The sequence below is a fragment of the Anser cygnoides genome, chromosome 1 (assembly GCF_040182565.1).
Source record: "Anser cygnoides isolate HZ-2024a breed goose chromosome 1, Taihu_goose_T2T_genome, whole genome shotgun sequence".
Taxonomy (NCBI): Eukaryota; Metazoa; Chordata; class Aves; order Anseriformes; family Anatidae; genus Anser; species Anser cygnoides.
Window position 1 is genome coordinate 95075981 of NC_089873.1, and position 25626 is coordinate 95101606.

The 25626-nt window shown below is 40.2% G+C and overlaps 2 protein-coding genes across 4 annotated transcripts in view; one reads left to right on the plus strand and one right to left on the minus strand.

Annotated features, from left to right (window-relative positions):
* Positions 1 to 1142, minus strand: part of FILIP1L (filamin A interacting protein 1 like) — an 84802-nt gene extending 83660 nt beyond the window's left edge. For both annotated transcript variants that reach the window (XM_066990384.1, XM_048058151.2), the window contains exon 1: positions 861 to 1142. In XM_066990384.1, the coding sequence (XP_066846485.1) occupies positions 861 to 1127 (267 nt within the window). In that variant the 5' untranslated portion in view covers positions 1128 to 1142. The remainder of the gene's footprint in view (positions 1 to 860) is intronic.
* The window catches only part of CMSS1 (cms1 ribosomal small subunit homolog), a 239465-nt gene that overhangs the window by 85429 nt on the left and 128410 nt on the right, over positions 1 to 25626 (plus strand). The gene's annotated exons all lie outside the window — the stretch shown is intronic.

Sequence of the window (25626 nt, forward strand, 5' to 3'; positions counted from 1 at the left end):
CTGTCACTACCTCTGTGCAATCAGCCTGCCATAGAAATATCTCCTCCCTTCTCGCTGGAAATCCGGCTCCCACTTCCTGAAATTATGTTTGGCCAGGATGGGCATCATTTGCCACTTGGCAGCTGGCTCCTTTTCAAGATAGAAAAAAATCTTTCTTCAAAATCCAGCATCTTGTGGGCTAAGTGGCGCCCAATACTTACTCTGTATATTATGGGAAATAAAATGGGTATTTTGATATGCTAACAAAAGCTATTAGAACACTGTTGAGTGAGCTGCTTCTGGTGACCTGGCACGTACTGATTGATGCTTGTGACTTCATCAAGGATGGAAGATAAGAAACAATTGAGTAACAGATATTTAAAGTCTCTACAATGTTCTCTGGATAATTTTTGCAATGCAAATATATTGTAATCAAAATACTTAGAACAAGACAGCATAATAGGAAAGTTTTGTAAGTTCTCTGCTTTGAGAATTACATGATCATTCACAATGGATCATGAGTGTTTCAGTGTGATAAAGACACGTTGTGAATAAATTTGCATGGAGGGGAGGTGTAAAGATATCTTTTTGTGCTTATAGCTGTTCTAATGTCTGGGTAATTTGTGCTTTTACATGCTTGGCAGTTTATATTTGTCCTCCTGTGGCAAGTTAGGTAGGGTGTTTCCTTAACAGGAGAGCAGCATATGTTTGCAGTAAAGGGAAGGGAAAGGGAAAGGGAAAGGGAAAGGAAAGGAAAGGAAAGGAAAGGAAAGGAAAGGAAAGGAAAGGAAAGGAAAGGAAAGGAAAGGAAAGGAAAGGAAAGGAAAGGAAAGATGTCATCAGAATATTTTAACTCGGAAAACAAAGTAAGACAATGTCACCTGCAATTCACCCTCGAGGACACTAAGAAGAAATAGCAAGTCATCACGAGAGAGATCCTCTCTTTTCTTGAAAGAACTTTCTTTTTTCTCTGCCTTAGGGCTTCTTAGGATGGTGCTGGCTTGGGATGCATCGTCCTTCTCCTTCAGCCTTCCTTGCACATTTCCTTTCCCACTGTAACCTGTCTCTTCTTTGTGGTGGCCTTTTGGCCTTTGCTGGTACAGCTTTGGTCTGGTTGGGCTTTCTGCACTGTTACTTCTGGAACGCATGGTTTCTCTCTCTGTGAAGCTGAAGAAAGGTGGGGAAAAAAAGATAAATATTTTACCTATAAGAGAATATAAAACTATTAACCTAATTTATGGTAGGTATTACTCCCCCCAGACTGGTAGCTTTCGCTCCCGCGCAAGGCTCTTTGTCTTTTGAGAGGAGCTGACAACCTTGCTTGAACCAACAGGACTGGACTGTGATCCTTAGTGAATGCAGGTCTGTAGTGGAGCAAGTCTTAACTGGTCCTGTGCACCTAGAATAATCCCGTCCTTAATACTTGCACAGGCTGCAACTTCAGCAGCAGTACTGTACACACCACTGCAGACCAAATTTCCCATTTGGGAGGGGGAAAATTCTACTTTGGTGCTAAACTATGAGGGTTCATACAGGTGTTTGTACCTAGCCAAGGGTTTGTACCCAGCCCAGCTTGGCCCCTTTGAAGTGCCACTGTTAAATAAATACACTGTAATGCCTTTACAGATAAATGACTAACGCTCTATAAATATTGATTAACCTCAGGAACTCTGTTTTGCTTGTTGCCGCTAAGATTAAGGTATGAATGGATTATAGTCTACCTCTGCAGGAAGATTGTGGTGTGGTCATGGATACAGTCTGGCAGGCAAAAGACCAAGCATGTGATTGAAAGGTGAAATCACACACATTCCAGATACAAACAAGGCACTTTTTTTTTTCATATTAAAGCGTGAGGCTAATTGCTGGAAGTCCTATTGTGGAAAGCAGATTGGGCATTTCTTTGGAAAAGAACAAGGAAAGAAAGGATTGAGCTCAATGGCAGCTGTTTGACTTGAAGCAGTGATTTTCTCCAGAGAATTGTTCTGACCTGTGGTAGGCAGGAAATGATTGTGCTGCTTTTTGGCCTCCCAAATCTGTGGCCAAGAAAGTTCTTCTAGAGCTCCCCCTTCAGCCAGGTTCTGAATGTAAATCTTAAACTCTGTGACTGCACTCTTTATCCATGGTCATTTTCCACTGAATGTTACAAATACTTTCCTTTGGAAAAATGGAGAAGAGGGTAGAAGCTTTAGGTTTGATATGAATGGTGATTGGGAGTGGAGAAAAAAATATCAAAAGCATTACAGGAAAAGCAAGTGAAATTTCCTGTAATGCTGAAGGAAATCTCTTCTAGTCTAGTCTGAAGCACTCCCTAATAGCTTGTCTTTCATAACAGAACTTGTTTCTCTCAGTCTCCCAAAACCAAGGCATGTCAGACTTGCGGGGCAGAGTGCGCTGGGATGCCTGTTTTGGGAGGCTGTGCTTCAACAACCTCATGTTAGGATGGAACTTGTTAGGGTGCATGCAGGAAACTGGGAGCTGTTTATAGCAGGCAGGCAGTGATGGGACCTGATAGTAATTAGTTTAAAATGGTGCTCATCCTGTCCAATTATGATCCTTGGCTCCAGGAAACTACAAAGACTTGCCAGAAAAGTTGATATATTTCCTGAAGGATACACCTGTTCAAGTCTTAATGTTTGCAATCTGCATACATCTATATGACTAGTTCTAACATTAAGTAGTTTGATGCCATTGCAGAAATGGTCACTGCATCTGTCTCTAAAACTGCTGTTCAGCCAAAACCCCTTGGTGTTGATGGCTGGCAGAAAACACAGAATTATCTTTGGAATTGTCTCATAAATTACAGCATCTGTACATCTGACATGGTGGGTGAAGTGAAGGTCTTTTCTTCCTTGAAGGTCTTTTCCAACCTAAATGATTCTATGACTCTTAAGTGGCACTAAGAGTTGTTGTTTAGTGATAGCACTTCGTGAGTAGGTCAGGTTGATGGTTGTACTTGATGATCTTGAAGGTCTTTTCCAACCTGAACAATTCTACGATTTTATCGTTTAGGTTACTGTCACTTCTTTCATTGTGGTCTGCTTATTTGGCTTATTCACTTTTTGCATCTTGCTTACAGAATATTACTACTTTGGAACAAAAGTAGTTTCAGCATAAAATGTGAATGTCTGCTTGGCTTTCACTTGTGGGTTAATGGCTAGCAATTGTAAGTTCGGTTGCAGGAGTGTGAATTTGATAACCTGAAGTCACTTGAGCTTGTCCAGGAGCTTGTGCCCTTTGATGCCACAAGCGTAGGATCCAGTGAAATGCACAAGTAGTCCAAGAAGTTCTTCCATTTCTCCCCTCGTGTGCCAGGTGCACAGCAGGCTCAATTGGACATCAAGCTGCTGTCAGGCTCATGACAAGTATCAACATGACATTTCTTGCTGAAGGGAAGTGGAACAGGTGCATAACAAAGAGGTTTGTACCTTTTCAAGTCTTTTTCCAGTTGGCTGCACCTGGAAGCAGGATCCTGAACTTGAAAGGGCACTAGTCTCAGCAGTCCTGACAAGATGGATGCCTGCCCCCTGTTTTTCTCTTACATTATACATGTGCTCTTGGCTTCAAAGCTGCGTGCCATGCACAGTTTTCACAGCTGAGGAGTGCTAGCAGTGACTTTCTTTGAGCCTGTCGTGCTGGCTCCTTGATCAGGTAGATCAGTCTTTATTGCCCTGACAAAAGGCCCTCGGTGCCTGAGAAGGCCAGCTGGCCTGCCGAGAAGGTCACCCTCCTGTGGAGACGGTGCCTTTGCAAAATCTCCAAGTGGATTTTTCTTTTCTTGTAGAGCAGTCATTACCTGCACTCCACTTGTGTTCTGTTCTGGCCTTTCTGAATGCCGGTGTCTACTACTAAACCTGCTGATGCAAATATTTATCAGATTTAACAGTTAACATGAATGATTTAAGATTGGAGTGGCCTACTAAAACGTATGGCTAAAAGCATACTAAGTGTATGCATACTAAGTGTATGCTTTAAGCACTTTTTAATTTGTTATTTGAATGTACCTGACAAAAGAGACACAAACACTCTGGTATTAGTGGGCTGCCTTATAGCATGTTATTTCTCTGATTTATTTGAGCTTTCTTACTGCCTGTACGTTGACTGGCATTCTTATTCTCTGTAGTGTTGTCTGTTTGCCTAATGATGTTAGTACCGATAAGGTGGTCACAGGATGTAGAAATGACAGATTTGGAGGAAGGTGGAATATTTCTTATTTGCTCAATTGATATTTAATATCAGTTTGAATTAATGCTTGATGTAAAAGAGACAAGAAGTCAAATACCCATCCTTTTTCAGTTCTGAATTAGAAGCTGTCGTACTTAAAGCTGTCTGCATGTTACCTGATGCTAATGCAATTTTCTGCACATGAAATCTGTAGCATCATGTACACTGCATAAACACGCACATAGAAGAGCCACGTGAGGTGAGAACTAGGGCTTTTTTTGAGGAAAGACACAAGAGTAGTCATCTTATCATCATGCATTAATTTGCATCTTGGTCATAAGCAAAGAAAATCGTTTCAGAACAATAGGCTCTCAGTCCTTGTGCTTTATCAATTTAAGCAGTTCTTTTTCTGCTATGCTACTTTCATTTTCCTATAAAAGAAAGGAAGTTAAGTACTTTACAGTAAGCTGATAAGAAGATGCGTTTGCTAAACAGCTTTAATAAATAAATTTACTGGTCAGTCTTTTCTGTGTCTTTGTCTAAAGCTTATTTTAGTTTGAGTGAGCGGGAGTATTTTTCGTAGTGATTTTGAGTCTGTTTTTCTTTTCTTTTTTCTTTTAAATATCGGGTGGACATGCTATGCTGTTAACCAAGCTTACGATAAAGGGGGCTACAGTGATTAGGTACATCGGGCCATCAGTACCACACTAATGCTAGGCCTGGGATACCAAAGCTGTGTTGCTACTGGTGTAAGTGGCATAGCACAGACAACCAGCTTAGATGGAAGGGGATCAGGATCTCTTCATTACTAATGTTTGTCTTGCTTGATGAGCCTTGATAAGGCAGTTAATATTTGGTTTTTCATGTAGGTTTTGGAAGTTTTGTCTCAGCATCCTGAGTTCTTCAAGAAAACCTGTCAGCCCCCATAGATACAGCGCTGTCTAAGGGACTAACCCTCAAAGTGCTTCTGACAGTTTGGACAGATTATTGGCTGCTGCCTGCTGCCCTGGCACCAAGGAAGAGGGATGATCACTTATAGTCCAGAGAATGCTGGTTTTCTGTAATGTTATTAAGCCCTTAAGTGGCCCTAATATATCATTCAAGGTAGAAGCAGTGTCATTTGAAATTTTCTGGCTGTGTGTTTTGGTATCTTGGGTTGTTTTCTACTTTGAACATTTCTTTCGATGTGCTTGAAGGTTAATGAAGAGAAACTTTTTTTTTTTTCCTGCAAGGTGAAAATGTTAATAGGGTCATAAAAGTTGTGGCTATCAGTTATAAACCAGAAAAGTGTCTCATCCCTCCTGAGCTCAGGCTTTCGAGATCAGCTTAGAGAGCAGAAAATTTCCCTTTTTGCCAATTTGCGTGTCAGTCAGTTTTCACTATAAATTACATATTGATGGGGTCTGCATACAGGAAAGGTAGCTTACAAAAAAGGGATAAGGAATTGTCCCTTTTTGTAATAGCATTTGTGTAGTTCATGAACAGAATTTCTGTGGTTTCTCCTGGAGTATGGACTGTGGCATTTTGCGGCAAACTTCTGTAGAGGAGCTAATTTAAGACCTGTTTCTTTGTACCACCAAGACGGATGGCAATGTAAGATACCTTTAGAAAAAAGTCAATAACTGCTAAGAAGGAAGAAAGCAGGTTAGAAGATATGGTGGAGCCTGCATGCCTTGCACCTATGATCTGGATCGATTGATATACAGCAGGGGTTTTTGCTACATGACCAGAAGAAACAAGGATACTTATCAGCATTTGTATATGATGGGAGAATGATCTGGTTGTTTCAAAATAAAAGAAGATTGAAAGGGACCACCCCAATCTCAGAGTCACATCACAAACAAGCATGCAGTGGGTATTTAATTCAGGTGAGTCCCTGGACTGGACCACAGAACTGTGCTTGTACTCTGTGCGCCATAGGACACTGTCTAACAAACAAAGCTTTTAGCTGTGGTTTTTGACCTTTACCGTCTGTAAGTGTGCTAATGGAAGCATAAGGTCTGTGTTCTGCAGTACTGTGTTTTGAGTCATGCTATGAGGTGTCTGTTTTACTGAAGATTTTGCAGCAGTATCGTGATTGAAGTTGCAAGATGATGACTCTGAGGCTTGCCAGATTCAGTGCAGCTTGGTAGACTGTTCCCAGTTTTAAAATGGAGCAAGGGTGGCTTACGTTAATATGTGCTGGTAAATCAAATTATTGCAAGTAACATACTCAACAAAGTTTGTATCTATTCTTAGTGTTCATGTTTTTGTTCTTTTTATAGTTTGTTTCTTGTTCTGTTTTCTGAAGAGCTTTGTGCATATAAAGGAGACATTTTCTTTTCCTCAGCGATGAGCAAGTAATCTGAGGGATCAAAATATACTTTCCTGAAGAGCCAGATGAATGAATGACCAAATGTTTCTATGATGTTAACTTGGTCTCCACCCTCTCAATCATATTCTGAAGGAGATGAAACTGCATTTGTCTCTTTGGCAGCAGTGAACAAGCAGGTGGTTCAGAAATCCCTGCACTTTTGTGGGAAAGACTGAAATATCCTTCAGAGATGACTTCACCACAGACACCGTAGGGTTTTAAGAGGCATCCATTATTTTTCCATCTATTTTTCCCTTTAGTATTTTCTCTTTAGTTAGTGATTGACTTATGAGCTAAGAAAATCCCTCACAGGACCAAATCTTCTCTTAATCCCAGGGTAAGGATCCTGAATGGTTGAGAACTTGATGTTTCTTCCAAAAATCCGTGACTAAGTAAGGAATTATGTCTTTCTGTTTTTAAACATCTCTTAAAGGGATATGACAATGCTTTTGATTTGCTGAAATACATAGGCCCCCTACCAGCAGGCTGACCTTCAGATGAAGTTGAGATACTATTGCTCAGTATGCCAATGTAATGGGAGAGCACAAAAGCACATGTTCTGTTTTGGAAAGAGGCATGGAGACGTCTGTCCATCACTGTGAGTGTGCTTTTGGTCAAGAAAAGGGTGTTCTCACCTTAGTTACTACAGGGCTACAGGGCATTTCTTCCATTCCAATGCAGAACAGCTGCTGTGAAGCATCGTGTTCAGCTTGGTGCCTCACATACCTGCCTACGGAGAAATTAATCTATTGTCCCTGTTCTTTTGCTGTCTTGTGTGGCTGTGTGCCCGGTAGGTAGTGTGGAGGCACAGGATGGGGATTTTGGCAAGCATCCACATCCTGCCTTCTGCCAGAGAAAGCAGCAGGTTTGTCGTGTTCTTTTTCTGTAGTCCTGTTGTGGCCTGTGGGCCAGCAACTGAGCCATGCTGAACAACAGGAAGAGATGAAAACATTGTCTTATGAATTAGAATCCCAGGATCTGGCCACCTCTTGGGACCACTGAGCCTTTTCTTGAACTGATGCATTCTGACAGAATGTGTTTCTCAGTTGTTAGGACTTTCAGCCTTCCCAAGTGGAGAATGCTGTGCTTTGTGGTACTTTGGCACCACTTCCAAAAATACAGCCCTTCCTTTTGGGCAGGCTGCTTCAGCATTTTCCTTGAAAACCATTTACAGTGGCATCTGTCCAGAAGCACGTTCTGTTATACCATGGCTGATTATCTCATCGTGCTGTGCTCTTACCCACAGTAGACTCTTGTGCTGTTCTGGTACATAGGCTGGGCAATAGATGAGAAGAGACTTCTTTCCTTGAGTTAGTTCTTCACCCAGAGACTCTGGACTAAGTGTCCATCTTGGCATGGAAACTGCAAAATTAAACTGTTTATCTGGGAAAACTGGTGCAGGAGTGCTTACCTACTTAGCCTGATACATCCATTGGCATGTGGTCACACGCAGTCATGTGAAAGCAAGATAGAACAGATGAGAAGTCTGTTTCACTGTCTTGGGTTCTTTTCAAATCTTGGTCTTTGAAGACCTCAGGAGTCCTGCAAGAACAATGCTGTCATTGTTCAGAAGAGGAATTACTTGGATGGGAGGAAAATCTGGATTCAACAGAGGATGTAAACACTCCTAGACAGGAAAACTGCATGGGTGAGAGTTAGATGTCATTTTTGTGGTGGTCATGGTTTGTGCTCTTTTGCCCGTGAGTCAGGTTTCTTGTCCCCTGGAGACAGGCAGACTGTTCTTATGCAATGTGATGCCTTTTGGAGCGTATTAGAGAATTGTCGTGTTACTCTGCTGATGGTGAAGGTGTTGTGAAACTTCCACCATCTGCTGTCTCCTCCTTCCCACTCCACTGCTGTAGCATTTTGCACATATGTAATGACTGTGGTTAGCGAATATTTTCCAAAGTCCGTTCTGTGTATGAGATCTGTACAGTCTTACAGTCTTCTTCAGAAGGGTTGTAAGTTTGGGAAGTTTTTACTGGGTCCTTTGGAAGAGCCTATCTATGTCAGTTGTCTGTCATTTTAGTATTGGTGTGTGATCTTGGAATTCAGGTTTTCCAGGTTGTATTTACAACGGTGAAAATTCCCAGGGTAACTTGAGCTTCTTGCTAAGTTATACAGAGCTATGTTTCCTACTGTTCTAACAGGAAAGAGCTGTTAAGTCTTTACACCCCTTCCGCCACTCATGGATGTAGTGCCTGGAAGAAGAGAGAAGAGCCTGTACCATGTGGCCAGTTGCTGGTTTCGTGAGTCTGGGCTCAAGTCAAGCCATTCCTTTACGTTAACCAATCTCAGCCCATCTGCTGCTGAGTCTCAGGTGGTATTTGCCCACAGGTTTGTGTTCAGACTGTGGCAATTTAAAGTCCTGTTCACAGTGCTGTGCATGATAGCAAAAGCTGCTTGTCTGGAATGAACTTGACGTTTTCATACTAGGGAAATATGGTTAGGAATTAGTATACTCCAACTGAGAGATGACAAACCTTTCTATGCATGAGATGAGTTGCTCTAAACAGAGTTCTTCAGAAGGTTTGTAAATGCAAGGTGTCTGGGCACCTGTCCTCATCTTTATGGTAGTCTGTAAGAATATCAAGAGTTTGGGCTCACTGTTGTATCACATAAAACTTCTTTGACAAGACTGGGTGGCTGCTCCGAAGTCAGGAAGACCTTCCATAAAGGTTCCAGTTCAGAAATCAGTGCTTTGAGAAAGTTTCTGACATAGGCTGAATTTCCATTGTCTTGGGTAATACCTTGGAACAACTTCTGAATGTAGCTAATAGGCAAAAATAGTCACATTGCTTTCTCCTCTTGCTAAACCTTTCATCTCTCTTCCACAGGCTCTTTGTGAATACAGCTCTCTTAGTTTGTGCTCCAACGTTTTGATAAGTTGATGGTAGTCTTAGAAAACCACAGCGTATGTATCATGTATACATACCCAGTTTATATAGTAAGTAGGTTAGTAGATTTGTTAGACGTGATTTATCTTCTCAGTGAGGTGCTACACACGCCACAAGAGAACAGTGCAGAATGTGGATTTTGGTTTTAGTGGGAGGATGACTCTGGAGTTGTATGTGCACCCTATCTTGAACATGCTGCTGCAGTGAGACAGCATTATAGGATAATCCCATGTTTTCATGGGTTCAAAAGTCTGAGGAGGAATAAAAATTAAAAGTAAAATAGCTGGAATTTCTTTAACTTTCTGCTTCTGGGAATTGATGGTTGAGGGGAATTTTATGCAATGACACTGAAGTGTTTCTGAAAGATTAACATGGGGGACTTTCTGTTAGTTTCAATTTTATTTTTTTTTCTTTGTAAAATAAAATGTTTAACACTTTTTAGTTAGACCCTGAAAATGGAATCTATATGAGGATTAGTGCAAGAGAGATTTTTGGTGCATGCAACAAAATGTTACTATAACATCAGGTTCAAAGTGTTTGACATGGCAAATTGCACAATGCCGTATTATCTGTTTGTCAATTAAAAATGTGAATCTTGCAAATATCTGTTTTGACAGTTTTATTAATGTAGTACACTGAAATAAAATTCATCTGTTCCAATTTTAACTAAATGAATTTGCTTTCCAAGCATAGAATTTCCTTGCTTTTTATGAACATAGAAAACAGTTAACATTATTTAATACAGTGATTGTGGCTTAATATTTAATATTCAGCTGCTGTAATTTTGGCTCCAGTGTATAATTATTCTGTAATTACAGCATTAGCCAAAGTGAAAATTGGAAATAGTGCTACATGAAAAGAAAATGTTCCTATCTTAGCTATTATTTATCTATTTCATCCTTTTTCCTGCATATCCTGAAATTAACTGGACTGTAGATAGTTACATAGCAAGAAAATTCAGCTCCAATTTAGCTTAAGTACTGCAGTATACATAACAAAGTAGATTTTAAAAAGAGGGGAGGGGGGAGGAAAGGGAACAAAGAAAGAATGAAGAAAGTAAAGAGAGAAGTATTAACGGAGCTGTTTTCTATAGATCTGTATCATAGGTTATCTGTGTACCCTTAGTGTTAATAGACCCGCTTCCCTCTTCTTTCCCTTTACTTTTCTCCCAGTTCCCCAACTTCTCTGGGGCCAGCCACCAGAACAACACCATGTTCCTGCTGCATCCTCAGCCCTCTCCTCTCTGCCGTTTGCAAATTTGCAGCTCTCCAAGCTCCCAGGAGATCACCAAGGTGAAGGCAGCAGCTACTGTGGCTGAGGCTGAACCCCACATTTCAATTTTTCCTCAGTGGCAGTCTCTTGTCTCTTTCTGCAGGCCCCAGTTTTCCTGAATTTGAAGAAGCATCATTCATTATCTTTCAGACCTCCTGCTGTTGCTCTGTGGCTTGGTTGGAATTGGTGGTGGTTGAGAAGGGACTCCTGGATAGACCAAGTGCGTGGCCCCATTGCCACAGAGAAACAATATCTATGGCTCTGGTTTTTGCTTTCCCCATTCCTGCTAGATGTTTACTAAATGAAATTCTTGCATTTCTGATTTTTGCAGTTAACTTCCCCTGCACATAATCACATGTGTGTACAAATACGACTTCAGTGGCCAGTATAGCTTCTATAATATGGTCCTTCCTTTCTCTGGAAAGAAGTGCTTGTGACAAACCATGTTCTTGTGTGCCCTAAATGTGCTGGTAGTGTGGTGTAAAGTCATTTTAAAAGCAGCCTATAATCACAACTCTCCAAACAGAGCCTAATTGAAGAAATACAGTGTAATGGTATAGTGTAATGGTATTATTAGCTATAATAGCTGTGGGCAACAGAGGAGGAATAAACTAATGGTATTTCTTGTATTTCAGTTCGTGTTCATGTGTTCGTTTACATACACATTTAACATTTTAAAGAATTTGTGTACTTGGTGTATGTCTGTAATTCTCTCTATGCTTGGTGCTTGTGGCAAACACAGAATAAGCTGTCATTATAAGCGAAAAAGCAGTAAACAGAGCTAAACTACTTTGCACATATTATCAAGGATAGAAGAAAAAGTTGGCATAAGCAGCAATTATCTAGTGTGTATCATCTAGCGTAAGTTAACTTGTTACCCCTTAGTAACTGGTTCAGGTATCCAAGAGCCAAACTTGGCCTCATGGCCATCTCCGTTTCCGTTTTACTCATTTTTGATCTGCTTGGTGTTGCATGGAGCGCCATACATCCCTGAGTCGTTAAATAGGCAGCAAAGACTGCAGTGAGGACTACCAGAATAAAAATGTTTACCTTCAAAGTGACTGTATATTAATTTTCTTCAAGGGTGTTTCTGACAAGCATAGCTTTGTTGAGACAGTTCTTTGTGTGGGAGTGTTCTCCTCAGCGTTGCTTTTCTCTACACATGGAAATAAACCACAGACTTTTAAATATCCTGAGAAAAGTTCCTTCAAAGAAAGATCAAAAGTCTTTACTAATGTCTGAGGAAGCTGCATGGCTGCCTCTCTTGTGAACTCATGTCTATGGAGAGCTGGGTGAGACAATCAGAATCATTCTTCCATTGACTTGATCATTTGCAACCTTCTCTGAGAGCAGAAGGCTTTTTTGGAGAAGGACAAGGCGGGGAAATCTACAGATGTGCCCCCTAAATTTACCAAGACATGAATAAAACAACTTTTCAAAAAACAAACTGTTGTTTTTCACATTGTATTGTGTGGGATGACCTAGTTCAAATAGTTGTCTTTGGCACAACATGTTCAAGAGTTCTGTATAAGAAATAATTGATTGACGTTTTTAATACAGTTTTATCTGCTTTTGTGGCTGCTGAAATTAAGTGAAATGTCCAGATATGGCTTTCAAAGCTTCACTGAAACTGTGTCTTTGATTATTTTTGCTTTTGTTTTGCATTCAGTTTGGTTTGTCCAAGATTCTCGTCATCTATTTTTGCTTCTAAGCAACACAGAACATATATTAGCCAAACTCTGAAAGTTTGTGAACTTCTCCCTAATCTGGAATTCCCTGCCTCTAGACAGCTTTCAGGAAAACTGACACATTTCTGTTCTTCCCAAGCCATAGTTTTTCTCCTGTTTTTTTTCTTCATGCCTGCTTGCCTTCATGAGCTGCATCTTTTCTGCTTCAGACAATGGTTTGTGTGCTGTCTGGTAGTGGAAAGCATTTAAATCAGAGAAGCTGTTTAGAATAGCATTTCACTTATTCCAAATAGAGATTTTACTGGTTTGTCGTGCTGGCACGAAGCATCTATGAACAATACTAGGTAGAATTTCAGGCTTGTATCTAAACTTAGGATTTCCAAGTTGTTGGTTTGGGTTGTGTGGGTTTGTGTGTGTTTATTTTTGTTTGTTTGTTTAACTAAGCTTCTTGATGAGTTCCCTGTCAGTGACTATATTCCGCTGCTATCTAGAAATCAGGCAGTAACCTTTAATTGGTTTATCTGAGAAATTAAGTCACTCAAGTTTCCTTTGCCGGGATTATAAATTATTCTTTTAGCTGCAGGCTGAATTTTCTGTATATATACTGAAGTTCAGGTCTTTATTATGTTCTGTGATTTGGTACTTTGCATTCTTATAGTTGAAGAAATACTGAGTTTTTCTTCGTATTCTGTAATACAAAAACAGTGTGATTCCATTTTTTTCTCATTAATGACAATAAATAAGCATGTGACAGCAGGCTAACATTTCTTTCTGAATCAGATAATCTTTAGCTGTGCAAGAAATCTGCTCTGCCATTTTGCTCTTCCAACTGCAACGAAAAAACTGCAGCACACTAACGGCAGTGGAAGATTGCTTACTCCATGCCTCACACCCACATTCTCCATATTTAATATCCAAATGAAAAATTTGGATAAATTAGGTAAATACCCTAATTTATCCTTTCCCAGGAGTTTAATGGAAATGACATCTCTCTCACATCTGCAGTCCTCTCCCTGTAACCTTTCTCTGAAAATCAGAAGTTGTTTCCTCTGGAAGAGAGGTTTTAGGTTTTGAGTTCTGGTGGAAGAAGGAATACTAGTGAATGACATGAGTTCGCTTCTCACCTCGGGACCAGGAGCACAGACAGACAGTGCCCTGTATCCCCATCATCCTGTCCCACCACTGCTGCCATCATGCTGTTTCTGAGATTTGTTAGACGTGCTAGTAGAGGCATCTGTATCTCAACACAGGACAACACTATCCAGCTCGTCACCATTGTAATGCTAAATTCTGCTGTCTTTTATCTGTTCTTTTGCACTGCTAAATGCTATTTCAGTTGATTTAAAAACAATGCTGAAACAATGCAGCCACCAGATAGCATCATGTTTTGTTCCTTCCAGCTTATGGAATGATTTAATACATGAATTTTCAAAAACATATCTGAGTTGATGTGTCTTGGTTGACTTAGCAAGTCAGCTGAACTTAAAATGCATCCTTTTTATCCCATTGAAGACAGTGAACTTCCTTATCATGACTACCTGAGTACGACCATGACTCACATTGTGTTGGAGGATTTGGACAGTTGTGGTTGCATGATTTTTGGGAGAGCAATGTACTGTAGCTCCCAGAAAGTTGTGAGAATGCTTGCATTTAGTGGAAGTAGAAGTCATTGGTGTGTTGATCTTTTGAGTCAAAATATCTTTTTATAACAGGAATTTTGATTTGTGCTTCTTGATGTTTTGGATGCTTTTGCTTTCTTTGGCTTTTACTGTTCTTTTGTTCTTATTTATTGTGATCCTACCTGCTGATTTTGTGGCAGCATTTTTTTTTAATTAACGTTTCCCTCTACATAACGGAACACAAAGGAAATGCGAGCTTCCAGGTAGAGATTCTCAAGTCAGCTTTGTAGTTGAGTTTTAGTTTTTGAAGAATTTGTTTCATTGAGTTTGATATTGCCTTAAGTAAGCCAAAGTAAAATCATGACTTTGAGTGATGGCTTATATATTTTTTTTATATTCTTAATATTGGTGACTGTATGCATTTGCCAGGAAAAAGTGAAAAGCACAGAGTTTGAAAAGTAACTGTACACAGTGAAATTAATTTTTGTATGTGTTCAGATTACAGGTTTTACTAGCCATGACATTCATTATTATTTATTGTAATGGCTCACGGTTTTGGACATTCAGCTCCCATAGGAATATGCCCCACTCTGATGACGCAACCTTGGAAAATGCAATAAAAATGCACTGGAAACCGCAGCTTTCTAATAGGAAGTTTCTTAAAAGTAGTAAACTTAAATTGCCTCCTCATAGAAAAAAAGGAAGTGGAATGGAGTTTGGTAAGTGAGGTAGATGTACGTACCTCCTGTGTGTCCCTAACTACTTCTTTCTTTTCCCCCTTCCCTCCACCCTTGTTTGAAATTTTGTCTTGAGGCCATCATCTGTGCTTCGGCATGGGGCAGATGGAGAAAACTCATATATTCCTTTCATGGCTACATAAGGACCCCACAATTTTGCTACATGAGCTTCATACTCCAAAGGAGAATGTTCTTGATTAGTGGCCACAGCTGGGCCTTCCCCCTGGTTTTGATTACACTGGAGCTGAGCCCTCTGGGGAGGGGGAAAGGACAGGGCACGCTTGAGAGATGTTGTAGAGCACATACTGGCCGTTGTTCCTTCCTTTGTTTTTCCATTTGTTCAAATAAAATATGGCTGTGGCCGGTTTCTGGCCCAGTGGCCAATGGGAGATGAGGAAAGGGGTTCCTCAGACGTGAAGGGATGTGTGCATGTGGGCATTTTACAAGGTTGTGGCGTTTGGGGGATGAGGGGATTCTGAGGTATGGGTGCATTCTCCTGCACATTCCTCTAAAGGCCATTTTGAAAAGCCCCACTGAAATTAGCTGTGTATCTTTTTGGAAGTATGGTAATCAAAATCAGCATAAAAACAAAGTCTTGATATCCACATCTTGATGTAACCCAGCACCAGCTGTCATCTGCTGGGCTGGAGTTCTGTTCCCTACGTGCTGGTGCCAGAGGGGCTTGCAGAAAGCTCGCCTGCCTGTCTCTGGGGTGACCTGTGACAAACTGGGGTGGAAATGGATGGAGGCAAGGTAGGAAGCAAGGGCTGCAAAGAGGCCTTTCTGATGACGGTGTTCAGCGTTGCAGGGATATTGGAAGGAACCTCTCCCTGAGCAGCGTGTATCATTAATGGGTTGAGCTACTAGCAAAGTCCCTCTGGAGTCGCTTGTTTTGGTCTCAGCAGCAGTCATGTTAAGTTCTTAGTGATATCTTCCTGGCAGCTGAGGACAGGTCTGCAGTTTTTTAGGTGTGTTAAGGAAGGCATGGGCAGGTGACTGTAAATATTTGCATTTACATGCAAGTCTTTCCTAGCGAAGCAATGAGTCATATCCTGCAGGCACAGAGGGCCTCCTAAGAGCTGCTGCTTAGTAAGACTTCACTGAAATTATTTTATCTGAAGCTAATATTTAGCTCCTGAGAGTGCCATGCCTCTTCTGCACATAAACAGAATGTTTGTTATATGTTAAGTCAGCAAATGAATGCCACTTCTGTAAGTACCTATGTACCACATCTGAACATATCCTCCTTAATCTGTATTCTAAAGGAATACATCTGTCTCCTGGACATAAGTGTAAAAAGACACCTCCTAGTTAAACTTCTAACTTGTAAGTTTGCTTGTGAATATTTGCTTAGCACTGAAAAAAAAGTAAAATCTAAGCAGCCTGAGTTGATTTCTGAATGGTTGTAAAGGAGTCATTTAAACACACAGCAGGTGTGTGAATTGTGATCATACATTCCCACACATTAATAGTATTTATATTCTTTCTCTAAGAGGATAATTTTTCTTAGCCCTCTATTCCAAACAGTTTTGTTTGGAGTGAACGAATAAGAATTTAAGAAGTGTTAACAATAGAGTGGATTTACTCTGATTAAAATATTACACTGAACAGCAAGTTGTGCCTGTATGTGCAAGCAATTCTGGCTGAAAAGTGATCACAGATCCTAAGGCTGCTCTGACACCAAAATGTTGCATTTTCTGCTCAAATAAATCCATGGAGTTGAAATAAAGAAAAGGCTTTTAAATGAAAGGCTAGAGAATCTGTCTTGTGTCATTTCATACCAAATAGCCAGCCAGCATCAGAGTGCACATGGTGAAATTCTGCAAGCTGCCCTCGTACAGGTTGGCCCGGTAAAGGCCATGGGACTGCGTGTTTAAGATTGGATCATGGAGGGGAGGAGGAAGGGTGTGTGTGAAGAAATGCATATATATGGTTAAAAAAAAAAAGTAGATTGTGGCTCATAACACTGGTATTAATAATGTTAGTAATACCATCTTATCATACACATTTATCTTAATTTTCTCAACTTACGTGAGCTTAGGACAAAGTATGTAGGTTTATCCTCAGAGCCTTTGCATGATGAGATTGTTTTTGTCATAATTTCAGTTTCTTGCAAATGAGGGCTGCAGACATGAAACTTGCCCAGCTATGTAAGATTGTTTATTTACTTACTCTTAGAATGTGTATGGCTCCAAGCAAATGCTTCAGTGTTAAATAGCAGTGCTTAAGCATCAGGATTTGTTTCAGGAAATTTAATTAAAATGGAATAGTTTAAAGTTGCTTTTCTACAAATAAGATGAAAGAAATGACTTTTACTGTCCATCAAGAGATTTAAGTAAAATCTTTAAGCTTTTTGGGGGGGTAAAATGAAAATAGCTTTTGGGAAATGCATGTTCTAGTTTTAGTGCTGTTTTATCAGTATATGAAGAATGGTGTGGGCATCTTATTAATGTCTTGTTAGAACCTAGACACAATTCTTAAATTCCTCTGAAAAAAAATGACAAGGGTGATTATTTCATTCAAAAACCTGGTCATCTTTACCTTACCACATCTGCATTTGGGATTTCAAAATGAAATTGTTGCTAAGAGGCTATTGTGGTGCATTGCATCTGACATTCTTGTGGTGTTCCTCATATATCCATTAAATCCACAGTATCCCAGCTGATGTCCTTTATGTTCTGTGATCAACAGGATTTGTCATAGACATGGAGTTTTAAGGATCTGGACTAGATATAATTCAATTTAGCAAGTTGAACTTGATCCTAAATGATTACTATTGTTCAGGGCCCGTAAAAATAGTTTGGAGGCTTAGTCAGAACTGCAGTAATAAATGTAGTGTGCAAGCTTTGAAAAAAAATATTAAGAACAGGATCCTGTGAAGTTATACAGGCCACCTGTGCAAGACGTAACCCTGTGGAGATTTAAGGCCGTCTTCCCAAGGGGCTTGTACAATACTTGTCAGAAATGGCTTTGTCAAATTTGCAGCTGCCTTGCGCAGCGTGGATCCTGGTCATCTGCTCCCTGGCTTGGCAGGTACAACAGAGGCAGCGTTTTGGCCGTCACCTCATGGCTGGAGTGGTGATGGTGGCCAGCCCTGCTCCAGGGGTTGTCCCCTGCGGGACGGGCAGCCTCAGCTGGCTCTGAGTCCACCAGTGCGTGCTGGAGCTTGGAGCATCACGGCACCTGCTGGCCTGGGGGAGCTGGGCTGCCGGGCAGGGAAGCAGAAGGATGAAGAGGTGGGAGAATCTGTCAGGAGACGCCCTTGGTATAAAACACGTGTGACAGTTTTGCTAAAGCGGCCGCCAATATTGGCATTTCATCTTTGTTTTACAGAAGCTGTGTGTGAAGGTATTTCAGGATGAACTGGACAGAGTGTCTGGAAGTCTGTAAATTATGCTGAACTCTCAGATAAGGCTCCTATGTATTTACACATATAAATAAATAAATAAATATAGTCATATGAGCACTTACTCCCCTGTGAGAGAAAATTGCGAGGCCTGGGACCATGACACCTTGTAAAAAAGGTTCTTTGTCCAAAATCATAGATCTGATTTGACCTAGCACTGGTCAAAACCCAGAGAGCTTTAACAAAGAAATTAAGCCAAACCAGAAAACATTTTTATGCCTTTGTACAAGCATATTTTGGTGTTATGATTCCCTATTTCCATAAAATGTGAGGTAGCGCCAGATTACCTATGCTCTATCTGCTAGGACTACCAGACCGCGACTGTTGAAATGGGAAATAAAATGTAGACACAGCACCTGATTTACGACTCAGAAATCCTGAATGACACACACAAAGTAAATGGAAGTAATTATACTGTCGTAGCATGATAATCAGGGGACACTCAGTGATTGGATTTGACACAAATGTCAGTCACAAGATTAACGCAAAGTCATGTATTTCCTTGCACAGCACACAGATGAACTACAGGAGTCAGTGCCACGGGATATCACAAAGGCTGGAGGTGTTAGTCGATTCAGTAAGAAGATTCACGGAGGACCAGTTCAGTTGTGATTGCTTAGCAGGATGCTCTGGAGGCAGCTTAAATCACAGGCTAGGAGAAGGATTAGTGATGATGCTCCTGTTGTTCACCTTGCCCAAATATTTGCTCTCTGTCTGAAAGCTAGTTGAAGCTAGTTCAACCTCTGCCTTTTCTTATGTGTTTATTCTTTAGTACAGGAGAGACTCCAGGCTACTCTATCTCCAGTACCTTTTTAAAACTAAAAATACATTTTATTGCAATCTGCTAATTATTTACAGCAGGGAGTGAGGATAACTTTGCCCATGCAATGCTTTATATATCAGAAGTTACAGCTGTCGCAAGTCATTATTTCCATGAAAAATTGTGATTCATCTTTCCATGAGTCCTCAAGAGATCTCACAGTGGGAATGAAATTTTAGCTCATGTCACCATTCTGGAAGAAGAAAAACTTGAATTACATATGGAGACAGGGCATGATGTTTGTATACATATGTTTTCAGTTGAACAGGGTTGTCTTGAGGGACTTCTATTTGTCTCTGAAGTGTTTTGAGTCAATTTAGCATTTGTTCACTGATAGCATCAGTATGGCAGCTGTGGAGGAAGAAGGCTTGTGATAAGAAAGGTGTATTTCAGCTTAGCCTTTCAAATACGGCTCAGTCCTAGTCAGGGAAAACAACTTTTAATGTGACAGAATTCCGGTTATTTGTCCATGGTAAGGCTGCTACTGACGATGCTATTTCTGATGATGTTTTAACTGACAAACGTATTTCTGCTGTATTACTTTTATCTGTCAGGTAGAAATTTGCCTTGCTTTCCTCTAATCACTTGTAAGAGTAGTCTCTTGAAGATGCTGCTTATGTTGGAAAGGCCTCTTGGGCAAGAGCTACCTACCCCAGCTCTGCCTTGTGCTTTACTGTAGGCCCATAAATTCTGGAAAAAGTTATTTAGAGAAGAAGATTTCGAGATCTAGTCCATAATAGATCCAATATATCACAAGTTACTTCGCGCTTTGCTTGTGTCCTTGTGTTGAATTTTTTGTTTTTATTTTTCGCCTTGGTTGTCATTTTAATATTCATTATACAAACTCAGCAGGGGAGTTGGAATGGAATTTGGAAATATCTGAAGTCCAAATGTCACAGTTTTATGAAGAGAATAAATATGTTTAATGAACAGCATCTGTATAAACTTGGGGTAACACTGTGCATATTTTGAAGTATTGTATTTCTTGTGAAGAGATGTCTTTTATGAGAATGGCAGTGTGAATGCTGAATCAAAAGACAGTGTTCTGGGAGGGCTTTGAAGCCCTACCATGATAGGACGCAATACGTGGACCTTCCTCTTAAGAAGTGTTTCTCCCCAAATAAGAGGTGCAGTATTTCTCCCAAATTTTAGTCTTTTGGGGTAAGGGAGTCAGCATCCTTAAAATTTTTCACAGCATAAGCCCAGTTAGTGAAGAGTCTTTTTACAGAGTGGAGAGTCATGAGCTTTGTGAAACCGCACAAGTGATGACAGTCAGAGGAGCACTGTGAGAATGTTTTCAATCGACTTTATCTTCTAGTGTTTCTTCCAGCACACCATGGCTTAGGCAATGCTTGTGGTAAGAGGCAATTAAATTGATGTAAAGACCAGGTTGATTTGACATGTTTTTTAACCAAGTGTTTATTAGTTGAAATAATCTTGGGCGTTTTTTGGCATAATTTATGTTTGAGTCGGAACTTGACTCATTCTCAGAAGCCTGTGTGTATTTGAGCACGTTAAGCTGACATTACCAAGTGGAACTGTGGGAGGCTTTCGGCTTATGTTTATGGAGTATGAACTGAAGCTCCTACCTTGCTGCCTCCAGAGCCACAAAAATGTTAATAGAAATCAGAGATGCAAGAAAAAAATGTATTCCGTATAGCCTGTCAACTTGCCAGTACTGGCTTTTTCCTTGGGTTACTTTCCACTCTTTTGTTCCATCCAGTTTTAGGTATCACAAGGGATGCAACTTCCTCCACATTACTTTGGAAATTATTTTGCAGTCCTAGTAAGTCTCTGTGAAGCATTTCCCTCAATGCTTCATTTATATTTCCTGGTCCTTAGATTTTCATAACAGACCCTGCACCAAACTGTCAGGGGTTGCCTTCCTGTTAGCTTTGGCAAAATGATGCATGCTTCGTTCTTGCTGCTCTCTCTGGTTTTGTTTAACTGAGTGAAACAGTGAAAATTTACGTGCCTCAAATTACAAATCTTTTAAGGCAGGTATTGAGATTCTCTCTGCAGAATGGTGCTGTGAACATTTTAAACTAACCTGCATGATTAAGTGGAGTAGCAGTAGCTGCTAGTATATCTTTTACTGTACTTTCTTTCTTGGGTTTCCTGCACAAAACATCTTTGCTTTGTGTCTCTAACATCTTCCAAGGCCATTTCCTTTATTTCTCTCTCCATGGCCACTCTCCCCTTTCCTTTAATGCTGAGGTACTTATTCATAAACCTCACAATAGCCCCATGAAAAGGCCCATTATAACCCACAGATTTTTTTCAGACACTTAAAGTTAGATTAAGATGAAGTCTCTGATTCATTGCTATGTAAAAGCTAAAATTAATCATTTAAACTGCTTGTAAGATTGGACAATTTTTCCCCACTTCATCAAAGATAATTTGTCCCTGAAGAATGTGTTGTATGCATCTTAACAGGTAGGTGCCAATGTGAGTACAGAACAAAAGACAAAATTGATCTGAGCTGCTGTTGGAGCCTGCAGGAGTACGGTAGCCTTTGCAATTGTTTCAAAACCCAAAATGTTTCTGGTCTGTTATTATTGAATTAGTCTTCTTTACTTCATATACACACATATATATATACACACTTCATACATATATATATGTATTTTCTCTAATCAGTATAGCTATGAGGAAAAAAAGGGAATGAGAGTAACAGAAAAACAAACGTAAACAACAGTATATGTGTTTTCATTTTGGGCTTTTGGAAATTACGTATTTTCTTGATTCCTAAGATTTAGTAAGTCTTGTTTGCCCTCTAAAGTGGGGTGTACGCTAATAAAAACCACAAGGTATTGGCTTTGTGGGGGGATTCCTATGCTGAGACAACACAGATAGAATTACCAGTGAAGGTATAATTCTCAAAAGTTTTTAGGTTTCTGGAGTGAGAAAGGCAGGAAGGTTTTGACCTTTGCATGAGGTATCTGAAATAGTTGCTTCCTAAATTAATTTTTAATACCTGTTCAGAGGTCTGGGCAAGAAGGCGACATCTGACAACTTAAAATTTCTGGACAGGAGCTGTTGGAATCTTGTGCTCTCTGAGTCCTGATACTTGTGGGCTCTTCAAGCTTGCCTGCAGGTCTTACTCCTTCATCATCTCATTTGCAAAAATAAATCACCCTCAGCTTAAAGGAAAACGGAGTGTAAAAGTCTGAAAATGGACAATTTTGTCAATTTACCTAGAGACAGTATTTTTTGCCTGGTTCTTAGCTGAGCTTTCTCGACTCGTGCACCTTCTTGTGGCAGAGGTACTGAATGAGGTCAGATGCCAGCAATGGCTGAATACAGGGTTCCTTCTTTTTTTTTTTCTTTCCACAAAGCTTATCTGTTTTTTGACAGATTTTTTTTTTCCCTGTATGTAACAATATTGACCTAAAATGTATCTAATAAGTAATTTGCAAATCCTTTGTTGGGATCAGCAGCTTTGCCTTATTCAAGTCTGTCTGCCTCTTCCCTGCACAAAATAATGTATTTTAGAATCTAAAAAAAAGCCAAAACCAACAAAAATACACACCATTCCTATAAATATGTTGCAATGTAATAATTATCAGCTTAAATGAAATATGCCTTCGCCATCTTGCTAATTGTCCATTGCCCCATAGGCCATTAAGTATAGTATCCTGATATACACTGCACGCATCTGGTGGTTTTGTTCATTGCTTTGGAGAAAGAAACCCAAAATTCTTTTATCTGAGCTCTGTGACACCAAGCTGGACTTTCAGGCCTTTCCCATTGGATGTCCATAACTGTAGAGTAACTACAGAATCATAGGATTTTTTAAAAGAACTACTTTTTGGTAAGAAAAGGAGGAAGGGGACCAGGAGGAGTTCTTCTACTGGAGGTGTTGATGCCAGTTTGGCATTAACAATTTCTTTAGTTTAGAGTGGCATAACATTTATTGCAGCACATCATAGCACAGTGTTAAGAGGCTGTCATTTGATTCTTGAGCCAGGTGAGGTGGTTGGAAATTGCTTTCTTTCACCTTTGTATTTTGCTTGGTTTTACTGTAGGCAAAATCAAGTTAATTTCTTCTGTGTTGGCTCACTTCTTATGTCAGCCTTTACCCTGAGTTATCGTATGCAATAAGGCACAGAGTGGCAGCTGCTTTTTGAAAAGCTGCCATTTGGAAAGGAGCACAGAGGGCTGCCCCACAGACCTGCACGCACATGTATTATGCATTGCGTGAGTATACGCCCTAGCTCAGGTGGGGACAGAAGCAGCCAAAGGCATACTGAGTGTTTTTGCAAGACAGGATCAGTTTTGTGATTTTTTTTTTCCTTCTTCTTTTTTTAATTATTTTTATTTTTCCCCGAAGGTGAATTTGTAAATGCTTTGTTAGCTCTAGTGTGCACTCTGAAGTGATACAGTATGATAACACATGAGCTGAGATGCTTGCTGCCAAAACACTCCAAAGTATGACTGGTGCATAGCCTAAGGAGGAACACTGCTCTGTTAAAACTCTGCCAACCCTAATCTTATAACCAAATCATGGTTTAGATTGCAAAAGCTTTACAGTATCCTTGAAACAAGTTGTATACTAGGCATACTGTAAAAAAAAACAGGGAGGATGCACGCAGCATGGATGAGTGCATCCTGATGAAGGGAAGTAAGAAGGTGTGGAAATCATGGTATCTGAACATCTGTGCAGCATGATCGTGCTCTTTGTTTCTCATCAGTTTCATAACTGAGGCTTTTTAAAGCATTGTCCACACTCCAAGGTGCTGTTCTCTTGCAGCCTCTTCTGGTGCCTGAGGTGGAGAGATTCAGGTGTGGTGCTTCTCCTGCTCCCCTCCACATCTAGCACCCTCTCAGCACTTCCAGCACCACCGTGCATCAAAAAGCAACGAAGAAACTTTCCCAGGCCCTGGTTTGATGTTTCAGCATGCTTTGTGTGGTCCTGAAGCTTCTCAAATGGGAAACGGTGACCATGCAGTTCAGTGCACTAAGGTGGTGGGAATTTACCCTGAGAGTGAAACTTTTTGCTCAATTCAAGAGGTTTTAACACGCTAACTTTTACACAAGTATAGCTTGTATTCCAGATTGCATAAGTTTGCATCACAGGAGCTTTGTCTCTCCTCCCACAGCCAGTATAACTCTGGCTCTTTCAGTGGAAATACAGGCATGCTTGATGCAGATCAAACTCTTGCTACTGAAAGACTCATTCATGCACAAGGCTCATGTTAGTGATTGTGGGACCACAGCTTCATGAGTGAATTAAAATGCTTCCTGATGGTCCTCCTGACCTGAGACGACCCATTTTAAAATATCAGGAAGCTTTGTGAGGGTTTTGCCTGTGGAAATTTGTTGAGGCACATTGTAGCTAAGCTCTGCGCAAATTCAGATTACACTTTCCCACTGCCCCTGCAGAGCAGCTGTACAGTTTTATTTGCTGAGAGCCAGCCAAGTGGGTCTCTGAGGGAGAATGCTGATAAACCTTACTATTTTAAGCCTGTCTGTCTCTCTGTGCTGTTTTCCATGCCATGTCTGTCTGTCTGCTGCATAGATGATACCATCTTACCTCTTCAGATGGGTTTGGGCATGGCCACTGCAAAGGTGCTATCACTTCATTTTACATCATGTTCTTTCCCATTTTTCTCACCTGAAAGGCTCAGTCGTTTATTTCCCTCAGTTAAGCACTTGGAGATTGCTCAGTGGAAGGCATTGTATGCACCCTGAAAAGTCGTTGTTCCTGCGGTGTTCCTGTAAGACTGTGATGTCTGTTTTGGTGAGGCAGTGAAGGAGTTAAAGGCTATGGAGTTTCAAAGAAATGCCCAACAGCTGCTGTAAAGTATCCCTACAATCCTAGCTGACTTCATTCTTGTCAGACAACAGTGATAATATCCAAAAACGGGTGCAAGACAGGAAGTGTTTCAGGAAGGTATGTTTCATGCAAAGCCATCAGAAATGTGCTCTCTCAAAGGGCCACTTACCGTAAGATCCATATTAATTCAAATAGCATGGTGAAATTCCAGAATGTGTTTACAGAAACATTATTTCTGTCCAAAAAAAATTGCTTGTTGTTCTAGTGTACAAATGGCAAAAGCAGATGAGTTAACCACTCTAGATATTTAATGTAATGACGTTACTGCCTGGATGAACCCACTTTTTTAAACATTAAGAGGATTCAGTTACTTTTAATATTTTTGCTTACAGTTTTGAGGGTGGCTTTGGCTTGAGAAAGGGGCCAGGAGAAATATAAATCAATTTATAATACGTTTTCACATTTACTTTAGATTCAGTGGCTGAATTGGTATCTAACAAACTTTTAATTCACTTAAAAGGAGTTACCTAGTAAGCAGAACAAAATTCTCAGATTTTTTTTTCCATTGCATTGCAAGGAAAATGCTTATCTTCTAAATGTTTAGCATTTAAAAGAAATTGGATAAATAGAACGGCACTCACTGTGTGTAGGAGTTGAGAAACTAGAAATGGTTTGTTTTCGAGAAGGTTTAACATTTCCGACAAATAGTCTACCCAATTACCTGTAAAAGTGTCCTATGTGTACAGGTTCCCATTATTTTCATCTCATTTAAAAATTCACATATGAGAAATGAAACTATTTTTTAACCATCAGTAGCACCCACTTAAAAACATGCCAAAGAAACAAAAAAAAGAAAAAAATCCTACCAGTTCAGAGCTCTATGCTGATAGTTAGGGATATTTCCCTAAAATTCCT